Source organism: Callorhinus ursinus, unplaced genomic scaffold (genome assembly GCF_003265705.2).
Source record: "Callorhinus ursinus isolate GAN/ISIS: 27379988/994484 unplaced genomic scaffold, GSC_fseal_2.0 scaffold21, whole genome shotgun sequence".
Taxonomy (NCBI): Eukaryota; Metazoa; Chordata; class Mammalia; order Carnivora; family Otariidae; genus Callorhinus; species Callorhinus ursinus.
In genome coordinates, this window is record NW_027397083.1 from 5,319,319 (window position 1) to 5,330,970 (window position 11,652).

The following is an 11,652-nucleotide window of genomic DNA, read 5'->3' on the forward strand; positions in this document are numbered from 1 at the left end:
TGGGGTCCTGGGATCGAGCCCTGAGTCAGGCTCCATGTTTAGCAGGAGTCTGGTTCTCCCTCTCCCTCTGCCCCTCCCCCTGCTCGTGTGTGCACTGTTTTCTCTCTCTCAAATAAGTAAAATCTTTAAATAATAGTGGAAAATTGAAAACATTCATTGTGGGGGATTGGTTAAATAAAGTAGTGTATTCATGAGTGTAGTCGTTAAGAAGTGTGGATGATACATGTATTGACATGGAAACGTGTCCATGACAAATTGTTAAATAAACAAAATAAGGGCAGAACAGTGTTCAATATATAATCCTAATATTTTTATCAGAAAGAATAAAACCTCAGTGCTTATCTCTGAGGCAGTTGGATAATTACATGATATTTTAAATTCTTAAAAAATTCCAAGTGAAATTTATTACATTTATAAATAGGATATCTCCCCTTTGTCTTATAAGATTGGCATCATTTTGTAGTAGGATTCTAAGGACACTGGATATTGCTCTTGACTTATTTAAGTCAAACTGTGATGCCTTTCCTTTTGAGAAATTTATAGATTAAGACAGTTTTCTTTTTAAAAAAAATTTATTTTTTAATTGAAGTTAACTTGACACACAATGTTACATTAGTTTCAGGTGTGCAATATAGTGATTGGATAATTGTAATATGTTACGTTATGCCATGCTCACCACAAGTGTAGTTACCATCTATGACCATACAATGCTATTACAGTACCAATGACTATATATTCCCTATGCTATACCTTTCATTCCTGTGGCTTATTCATTCCATAACTAGAAGCCTGTACTTCCCACTCCCTTTCCCCCATTTTGCTCATCCTCCAACCCCCTTCCCCTCTGGTAACCATCAGTTTGTTCTCTGTATTTTTTTTTTAAGATTTTATTTATTTATTTATCTATTTATCTGAGAGAGAGAAACAGCATGAGAGGGGAGAGGGCCAGAGGGAGAAGCAGGCTCCCTGCTGAGCCGGGAGCCCGATGTGGGACTCGAGCCCAGGACTCCGGGATCATGACCTGAGCCAAAGGCAGTCGTTTAACCAACTGAGCCACCCAGGCGCCCCTGTTCTCTGTATTTAAGAGTCTTTTTTTGTTGTTAATTTTTTTCTTTGTTCATTTGTTTTCTTTCTTAAATTTCACATATGAGTGAAATCATAGGGTATTTGTCTTCTTTGTCTGACTTATTTCACTTAGCATTATATCCTCTAGGTCCATCCATATTATCACAAATGGCAAGATAACATTTTTTTGTGGCTGAGTAATATTCCATTGTGTATATATACCACATCCATATGCTGCCTTTTGTAAGTAATGCTTCAGTAAACATATGGGTGCATATATCTTTTTGAATTAGTGTTTTCATTTTCTTTGGGTAAATACCCAGTAGTGGAATTACTGGATCATGTGGTGTTTCTATTTTAATTTTTTGAGGAAAGTCCATACTGTTTTCCACAGTGGCTGTACCAGTTTACATTCCCACCCACAGTACATGAGGGTTCTTTTTTCTCCACATCCTCACCAACACTGGTTATGGTTTATTTCTTGTCCTTTAAAAAAAAATGTATTTATCATAGAATGGGCGTGGGCATGAGTGTGTGATTGGGGGGAAGGGCAGAGGGAGAGAATCTTCAAGCAGACTCTCCACTGAGCATGGAGCCCCACATGGGGCTCGATCTCACGACCCATGAGATCATGACCTGAGCAGAAACCAAGAGTCGGACTGAGCCATCTAGGTGTTCCTCTTGTTCTTTTGTTTCTGCCATTCGGACAGGTGTAAGGTCATATCTCACTGTGGTTTTCATTTGCATTTCCCTGGTGATTAGTGATGTTGAGCATCTTTTCATATGTACCTGCATGTCTCCTTTGGGAGAACATCTATTCAGGTCTTCTGCCCCCTTTTTTTTTTAATTGAGGTAGAGCTCTGTCTCTTCTTATTTTTATTTATTTACTTTAAAAAAATGTTTTAGGAGCAGGGGAGAGAGGTGGGGGAGGGGCAGAGAGTGAGGGAGGGAGAGAATCTTAAGCAGGCTCAGTGCCCAGCACGGAGCCCAATGCAGGGCTTAATCTCATAACCCTGAGATCATGACCTGAGCCGAAATCAAGAGTCGGGCACTTAGCTGACTGAGCCACCCAGGTGCCCTTGCCCATTTTTAAATCAGATTTGTTTTGGTATTGAGTGAATATTAATTCCTTATTGGATATTTCATTTGCAAATATTTTCACCCGTTCAGTAGGTTGCCTTGTTTTTGTTGATGGTTTCTTTCACTGTGCAAAAGCTTTTTATTTTGGTGTAGTCTCAATATTTTGTCTTGGCTTTTGTTTCCCTTGCTTGAGAAGACTTAGCTAGAAAAATGTTCCTAAGGCTGATATCAAAGACATTACTGGCTATGTTTTCTTCTAGAAGTTTTATGGTTTTTCAGGTCTCACATTTAGGTTTTTAATCCATTTTGAGTTTATTTTTGTGTGGTGTAAGAAAGTGGTTCAGTTTTGCTGTTACATGTAGCTATCCAGTTTTTCCAGTACCATTTATTGAAGAGACTGTCTTCTCCTCATTGTATATTTTTCCTCCTTGTTGTAGATTAATTGACCATATAAATGCAGGTTTATTTCTGCACTCTATTCTGTTCATTGATCATTGTTTTTGTTTTGTGCCAGTACCATACTGTTTTTTGGTTTTTTGGGTTTTTTTGGCTGGGTACAGTATACTTTATTGATGGTACATGACAAGGTAGGGCTCCCCAAACCCCTCCCCTTCTTCAGGGGGTCTGGGATGGAAATGGTGGAGGTCAGGAGATTCTCAGTGTTTTGTGGGATAAGTTGGGGCAGGGACTCCCCAGCAGCTGAGGGCCTCTCTCTCCCTCTTGCTCTCGCTGGGGCTGGTGGTCCAGGGGGCTCTTACTCCTCGGAGGCCATGTGGACCATAAGGTCCACCACCCGGTTGCTGTAGCCGAATTCATTGTCATACCAGGAAATGAGCTTGACAAAGTGGTCGTTGAGAGCAATGCCAGCCCCGGCATCGAAGGTGGAGGAGTGGGTGTCACTGTTGAAGTTGCAGGAGACGACCTGGTCCTCAGTGTACCCCAGGATGCCCTTGAGGGGGCCCTCTGACGCCTGCTTCACCACCTACTTGATGTTGTCGTATTTGGCAGCTTTCTCCAGGCGGCAGGTCGGATCCACAACGGACACGTTGGGGGTGGGGATACGGAAGGCCATGCCAGTGAGCTTCCCGTTCAGCTCAGGGATGACCTTGCCCACAGCCTTGGCAGCACCAGTGGAAGCAGGGATGATGTTCTGGGCAGCCCCTCGGCCGTCGCGCCACAGCTTCCCAGAGGGACCGTCCACGGTCTTCTGGGTGGCAGTGATGGCATGGACGGTGGTCATGAGTCCCTCCACGATGCCGAAGTTGTCATGGATGACCTTGGCCAGAGGAGCGAAGCAGTGGGTGGTGCAGGAGGCATTGCTGACAATCTTGAGGGAGTTGTCATACTTCTCGTGGTTCACACCCATCACGAACATGGGGGCGTCGGCAGAGGGAGCAGAGATGATGACCCTCTTGGCCCCGCCCTTCAAGTGGGCCCCAGCCTTCTCCATGGTGGTGAAGACCCCAGTGGACTCCACAACATACTCAGCACCAGCATCACCCCACTTGATGTTGGCGAGATCTCGCTCCTGGAAGATGGAGATGTACTTTCCATTGATGACAAGCTTCCCATTCTCAGCCTTGACTGTACCGTGGAATTTGCCATGGGTGGAATCATACTGGAACATGTAGACCATGTAGTTGAGGTCAATGAAGGGATCATTGATGGCGACAATATCCACTTTGCCAGAGTTAAAAGCAGCCCTGGTGACCAGGCGCCCAATACGGCCAAATCCGTTCACTCCGACCTTCACCATCTTGTCTCAGGGACGCAGCTGACACTGCACCAGAATTCGTGGCTGTCTGTCGAACGGGGAGGAGCAGAGAGCCTTACTGTTTTGATTTTATAGCTTTGTCTAGTATATCTTGAAATCTGGGATTGTGATGCCTCCAGCTTTGTTCTTTCTCAAGTTCACTTTGGCTGTTTGGGGTCTTTTGTGGTTCTATATAAACTTTAGGGTTATTTGTTCCAGTTCTGTGAAAAATACTATTGGCATTTTGATAGGGATTGCCTTGAATCTGTAGATTGCTTTGGTTAGAAGAGCACTTTAACAATATTAAATCTTCTAGTCCATGAGCATGGTATATCTTCCCATTTGTTTGTGTTGTCTTCAATTTCTTTCATCAGTGTTTTAAAGTTTTCAGAGTACAGGTCTTTCACCTTCTTGGTTAAGTTTGTTCCTAGGTTATTTTATTCATTTTGGTACAATTATAAATGGAATTGTTTTCTTAATTTCTCTTTCTGCTACTTCATTATTATTAGTGAATAGAAACACAACAGATTTCTGTATATTAATTTTGTATCCTTCAACTTTGCTGAATTCATTTATTACTCCTAATAGTTTTTTGGTGTAGGACAGTTTTCTTTTTAAAGCAGCATTTAACATTTGGGTTGTGACTTTGATTTAAACTATCAGCCAGTAGAACTATGATTTTCATTTTGGTGTGGAAGAGGAGAGAAAAAGTTGTGCACTGGGAAAAATTGTGTAACTATGTGACCCAATCCAATTTAGGACCTTGGACCTATAATGGTACTGCTAACTTTAATCAAGCATTTATGTCTCACCCCATTTCTACAGTATCTGAGCATGTGTCACTCCTGAATACTTAAGGATAATTTCAGCTTTTGAGTATGGTGTTAATATTAAGTCTCTGGGGAAAAAAATAAGATTATTGCTTTCTTTTCCAGACACTAGTAGGCCTTACAGAAAAAACTAGAGGAAGAGTCTCAGCCAAACCCTTTCGATTTGACCTGCGTCAGAGGGCCTGTTAATCTAAAGAGAAAAGAATCTGCTAACTAAACAATTTAAAATGTATACTGCCTTGTTATGCATGTTTGTTGTTAACTTTTTAGAAAGGTAATGATTTTGTGTAGTCTGCATGAACAGTTAGGTTAGATCCTACCAGACCTCTACCCGGTTGGGTCCTGTGGACTGCCTTTGGGTTCTTGTTTCTAGGCTTCCGCTCCATTACCTTCCCTTCCCCCTCTCTCTCAGCAGATGGTTTCAGGGACCACCGGGGCCCCTTCCAACTGTAATAGTCTATGAGTCTTGCTTTTTTTTTTTTTTTTTTTAGCCAAGGAAGTGATATAATCAATGTGAGTTATGCTTTCTTGAAATTAATTTGGCAGCTGTGTATGTAAAGGGAGAAATGGGGTGCCAAAGTATAGTTAGAATCATATTATTGCAGTTTAGGGGTAAGGAAATTATTTCTGACACAAGTAAGGGGCAAGAGGTAGTAGGAAAGGCTGGAATGAACAGTACTGCAGATACAGAACAAGAATCTGCAGGATTACGAATTGATTGACACTAGGCCACAAGGCAGGGGGAGAAAGAATGAGATGATTCTGGGACTTTGAGCTTGGGAAGCTAACAATGTATGGCACATGAGCACTTGATGTAAGTGCTCCCTCATACATAAATTTCTTGTGGACTTTCACTCACTGGTACAGTCTCTAGCTCCTATGGTTCTGCATTATTTGCTATTTAAAACATTTATTTCCTTGTGAGCTAATATGGATAGATGCTGCTGTTCTTTCTCTGATCAGTCCTCCCATTCCACCCCAAAATACTAGAAATTGCTAACAGAAACACACACACATACACACATGTACACACAAAATGTGGTTCAAAAGAAATATTCAAAGTCTGAAAATTTCAGGTATAGAAAATGTAAGTGAAAATAGTTGAATGAGAGCATAAAATATTACTTGAATGCAAATTTGAGATACAGTGAAAAATTGGTTTATTATGTTTATGATGCAGTTTTTCTTTAAAAGAATGTATTTTAGGGTTCAAAGATCTTGAGTTTTGTGTCCATGGTTGTTTAAAAGTTAAGTTTTAGTAACATCCATAGAGTAGACTAATGAAAAGTAGCTTTTGATACATTTTGGGCTGAAATAAAAAGAGTATTCTCCCCATTGTTTGTTTTTTCAGATTATTATTATTTTTTTAAGTGCTAATATTGAAATCAGAGATTTCAGTCCCTACTGTTTGGTTCAAAGAAGAATCTCATGATCGTAATGCTAGACAAATGTTTAAAATCTGGGCAAATCATATAATTAGAATAAAAGACTGTACGGTGTCCTCTACTCTTACAATGAAAGAAGCGTTCTTTTTTTAAAAATTTTTTTATTGTTATGTTTATCACCATATATAACATCATTAGTTTTTGATGTAGTGTTCCATGATTCATTGTTTGTGCATAACACCCAGTGCTCCATGCAGAATGTGCCCTCTTTAATACCCATCACCAGGCTAACCCATCCCCCTACCCTCCTCCCCTCTAGAACCCTCAGTTTGTTTTTCAGAGTCCCTCGTCTCTCATGGTTCGTCTCCCCCTCTGACTTACTCCCCTTCATTCTTCCCCTCCTGCTATCTTCTTCTTTTTCTTTTTTCTTAACATATGTTGCATTATTTGTTTCAGAAGTACAGATCTGTGATTCAACAGTCTTGCACAATTCACAGCGCTCACCGTAGCACATACCCTCCCCAATGTCTATTACCCAGCCACCCCATCCCTCCCACCCCCCACCACTCCAGCAACCCTCAGTTTGTTCCTGAGATTAAGAATTCCTCATATCAGTGAGATCATATGATACATGTCTTTCTCTGATTGACTTATTTCACTCAGCATAACACCCTCCAGTTCCATCCATGTCGTTGCAAATGGCAAGATCTCATTCCTTTTGATGGCTGCATAATATTCCATTGTGTATATATACCACATCTTCTTTATCCATTCATCTGTCGATGGACATCTTGGCTGAAAGAAGCGTTCTTGATTGAAGCAAGAGAGCTTATGGAGAGAAGACTAATTTTTGTTTGTTTGACACTCACTTAAAGAAGTCACAGAATTTAGGGGCGCCTTCGGCTCAGGTCGTGATCCCAGTCGAGCCCCGCATTGGGCTCCCTGCTCCGCGGGAAACCTGCTTCTCTCTCTCACTCCCCCTGCTTGTGTTCCCTCACTCACTGTGTCTTTCTCCATCAAATAAATAAAATCTTAGGGAAAAAAAAAGAAGTCAGAGAACTTAGAGAGAAGATAGAAACCAAAATGTAGCTTGGTCATATTCTCTGGATAGTTCTTTTCAGAGGCTGGGATTCTTTTTTTTTTTTTTTTAAAGATTTTATTTATTTATTTGAGAGAGAGAGTGAGAGAGAGAGAGAACACATGAGACGGGGGAGGGTCAGAGGGAGAAGCAGACTCCCTGCCAAGCAGGGAGCCCGATGCGGGACTCGATCCCGGGACTCCAGGATCATGACCTGAGCCGAAGGCAGTTGCCCAACCAACTGAGCCACCCAGGCGCCCCAGAGGCTGGGATTCTTAACCTGCAGTAGCTTTTAATGTATTAGCAAGATGTTCTCCAGATAGAGTCAGCAGTTTGTTGTTTAGTAGTTGATTCTTTGTCCAAAGCCTGTAGTGAACAACAACCCACTGTATTAGTTGTATATGTCAGGCTTTCTTCCTGCAGCAGAAGGGGTAGTGTATTACATTTCAGTTTTGAGAACAAATTACAGTGAGAAGGATAATTACTAAATCAAGTTATGAAACACTGTCCTAAGAGTCTTCTAAAAACACTTTCATAAATAAAGAGTATTTTATCTGCCTCCCCCTCCCAATTTAGGGATTCACATTCCTATTTTCTTATATGCCTTTGATGTTATTTTTACTGTGTAACTGCAGAATAGGTAAGGTGAGTAAAGTTGAAATACTTTTAACTAAAAAAGCATTCCAGTAGTGATTTGTAGTTTTTATTCCAGATACACTATTGAAAATGACATGGAACTTGTTGCTACTTTTTTAGGTTATATTTAAGGAAATACAGTTTAACAATGAAGACAGTGAAGAACTTCTTGAACCTTAAACTCAAAGGGAACTATAGGACAAAAACAATGTTTTCAGAACAGTTACTTAGTTGGGCGTCTAAATAGAATAGAATGGTGTTTTGGGAACCTATTATGTGAGGAAAAATTCAACCCAAGTAATTGTTAGACTTTGTGAAACTCAGTAAGTATCATGTAGAATTAATCAGTGAAAGAGAATCTCAGAACATTAAGTGCAAAAACTTTGCTGAAGGTTATGGGATGAGAAGTTAACATTGACTTCTTGAGTTAACTACTAGATTTCCCTAAAGTTTAGTCCATCATGGCAGACACCACTCCTTTAAGAGCTGCATTTTGTTTTGAAAGGATAAGGTTCAGATTAATAAGCCATGGTCACATCAGCATTGGATTCCGGCTCAGTTTGGAGATCCAATAGGATTGCAAGTGCATTTAACTGTCTGCAGTCATCCTATGTTCGTGTGTCCTTCAGGGGTGTAGTAGTACACAGTTAAAGCTGGTGACAAATTAAAAGACCTTTGAAAGATAAGCTTTTAAAGTATAAAGAAAGTATTTTAGCATATAGACTTTAGCTTTACAGGAAGCCTTAAAGTATAAGGAGGGAAAACTTTTTTTTAACAAAAGTAAGTAATGTAATTATTATTCTAATTATGAAAAGTAGAGAGAGAGAGAGAGAGAAAGGGGGTGGGGGCCAGAGGAAGAGGGGGAGAGAGAGAATCTCAAGCAGGCTCCATGCCCAGGATGGAGCCCGATGCAGGGCTTGATCCCACAACGCCAAGACCATGACCTGAACCAAAATCAAGAGTCGGACACCTAACTGACTGAGCCACCCAGACACCTCCAAAACAGTGTATTTTTATTGTAAACCTTCAACTAATTCAGCAAAGCAAAAATTGCCTACAGGCTTAGCACTCAACTGTTAATATTTTGTTGTGTGCAATATTATTATTTTTGTAGAAATTAATGTGAGATTGTTCCAAAAGGACCAAGACTTAGCAGTTAAAAGGTTAGGGACAACTGTGTGTGCATGTACTTGAAAATTGAAATAATTTTGCATCCTGACACCAAAAAAATGCTGGGAAGTTTTCTTGATAATTAAGAACACAAGTGTAGTTTTTGGATAAGACAACTTTTTCAAATCCTTTTTTGTTATAACCCCTACAGCCCACCCTTCAAAAAAAAAAAAATTTGTCCCCTGAGATTCCCAACTCAAGTATTTAGAGAATTAATTACCAGCCTATTAAATAATTCCAGCTGTAGTAAACATTAATCCTGTTTGTATTATTAGGTTGAAGTGAACTGAATTCCTTATTGCCAAAGAAAATGGTAGTTTAGGCTGCTTTCCTTCGGCATAATATAGGGTGTATCATGGATAGGGATTGATGTTTCTGTGGTCTCCAAATAAGATTTCTTAATGTGCTTACTACAAACAGGAAAGTAATATATTGACCACTTTGCTTATTAAGTATCTTTCCAGTGTGAATTATATGCTGAAAGCAGGATAAAGAGAAGATAGGAATCATTTTTTAAAAGGTGTCCCCCTGAATACTGATTTCTGAGAAGGTAGCTTTTCTATCTGGGAACGAAAGATGTCTCCTCATAGCTTTGGCTGTTCTTACGTGATGGAAGATGAGTTGGGAATGTCTTTAGCACTTGGGTATTTTAAAGATCTTAAGCAGTACATTTAGTTGATTGGTTTGCTTCATTCTTGAAAGAGTTGTATGCACTAAAGACTTAATCAAATTGCATTGTATTTTGTGTGTTTCCTGTGCAGGCGTCTGCATTCAGGTGTAGGTAGTACTGTTTTCCAAGCCTAGAAAGGACAGAGTGCTCAGTTGCCTTTATAAAGGCAATTTCTTGGTTGACTGCGATTGAGTGTGGAATTGTAATACTGAGGGCCTAATTTATCACAGAAAATGCAGGAGTGCAAACCTGTTAAACCTCTTATACATGTATAAATAAGGTAAACAATGGCAGATTAGCATGGAATAGCATTTGATGTGAATAATCTTAAAAACAAATTTCCTTGGCCTGTACGTGTTGTACCTGTTAGAGAAAACTTGTAGAAATCAGTGCATCATCTTTGAAATACAATAAAATCAGGGAGAAAAAGCAGAGTGATGTGAGGCAGCTGCTGCTTGGATTGGCAGCCTATTTATAATCTGGGAGGCTCGTAGCTGGATTGCTGTGCTGTGTGCTACGCTCTCACACATCAGAGAGGAATGATGATTTGCGTGCATATGTGTGTGTGTTCCTACTCTCAGACTTTTAATTTTTCAGAAAAGGATTCCTTTTCCTGCATAGAAATGGAGCATGCTAGCAAAAGCAGATTTTCTGAGTTCCAGACACTCAACAGTCTCTCCCCAAGACCTCTTGGGCATTTCTCAGTGCTGGGGGAGAGACCTTTGGTGGGCTAGGCATTTAAAGATGTAAGGCCTTCTCAGCATTCTTCATGAGGCTGTCTCTGCTGAGTGAGTGAGTCATGTGGGACAGAATGTCGCATTTCAGTACCTTTTGGCTATCTGCGCACGTTAGACAATAACGATTGCCAAGCCAATGCGTCTCAGGTTTTTTAATTACGGATTTAAATGCCCACAGGAGCTCTGCTCATATGTTAATTCCAGTGTTTGACTTTAAAGGATTTTTTTTTTTTTTGCATTTTCTAATTCAGATGATAAAAAGGCAGTCAGCCGTTCAGTATGGAGACAGTTTACTACATAAACTTGTTTGAGGGGCGAGCAGGGTATAGAAGAGGTAGCTAAAGCTTTTCCCTATTTTTATTCTGAGAAGGGGGAAAGTCCTCCTCAGTACTCTTCCTCGGGTTTTATTTTAAAAAGCCAAAATGAGGTATATTAATAAAAATAACCTTGATGCTGTGTCTGCAAAGGATCGTAAGGCGTTGGGATCGCATTCTTAAGTACATGTATTGTCAGCTTTCAGGCACCTTGTGCTATCTACATCATAGCCTGTCTGCAACTGAATTTTCTACCCAGGGCAGTTTTCCCCACGGCATACTCTACTACAAAAACACTTCCTATGCCACAGAGCTTGGGTGTTTCCGAACATTCTAATGGAATTTTAATTTTAAAACTCCATCAAAACACAATTATAGAGATATATCTAACCCCAAAAGCACTGACAATTTAAAAGCCAAATATAAAAGAATTTTGGATATTCTGATATTTTGGTTTATCCTTAGTCCAGTTTGCTCACATAATCATGAATAATTAGAAAGCTGACTTCCTCTGATGCTCCATCAGAGAAATAGAGAAAACAGGACACATTTAAATAAGTAAGAAGGCATCACCTGGGATTTTCTTTGGCTTAAAGGACATTATTGGGACATGGGCAAAATCTACTTTTGAATAAGGTCTCTAGATAATAGCATTGTATCATTATTGATTTTCTGATTTTTTTCCCCTAACATTTTATTATGGAAAGATTTCAAACATAAAATAAGGTTGAAAGAAGTTTATAATGAACATCTGATAGGTCATATACCCATTACCTATACTTGCTCCATCACACATCTGTCTTTGAATCCATCTTATTTATTTATTAGCAAAACGGTAGTAAAGACATATCATGCCTGCAGCTTACGCGAAAATGGCTCAGGGAAAGGTGTGTGTGTGTGTGTGTGTGTGTGTGTGTGTGTGTGTGTGTGTGTG

At 40.0% G+C, this 11,652-nt stretch overlaps 2 protein-coding genes across 14 annotated transcripts in view; one reads left to right on the top strand and one right to left on the bottom strand.

Annotated features, from left to right (window-relative positions):
- Positions 1 to 11,652, top strand: part of PHF21A (PHD finger protein 21A) — a 188,742-nt gene that overhangs the window by 88,887 nt on the left and 88,203 nt on the right. The gene's annotated exons all lie outside the window — the stretch shown is intronic.
- Positions 2,885 to 3,932, bottom strand: LOC112829674 (glyceraldehyde-3-phosphate dehydrogenase-like). The gene has a single exon (XM_073904692.1). The coding sequence runs from the start codon at positions 3,899 to 3,901 to the stop codon at positions 3,128 to 3,130; it is 774 nt and encodes a 257-aa protein (XP_073760793.1). The 5' UTR covers positions 3,902 to 3,932; the 3' UTR covers positions 2,885 to 3,127.

Excerpts from the sequence above, each read along its gene's own strand:
- LOC112829674 (XM_073904692.1), bottom strand. The coding sequence starts at position 3,901 with ATGGTGAAGGTCGGAGTGAACGGATTTGGCCGTATTGGGCGCCTGGTC.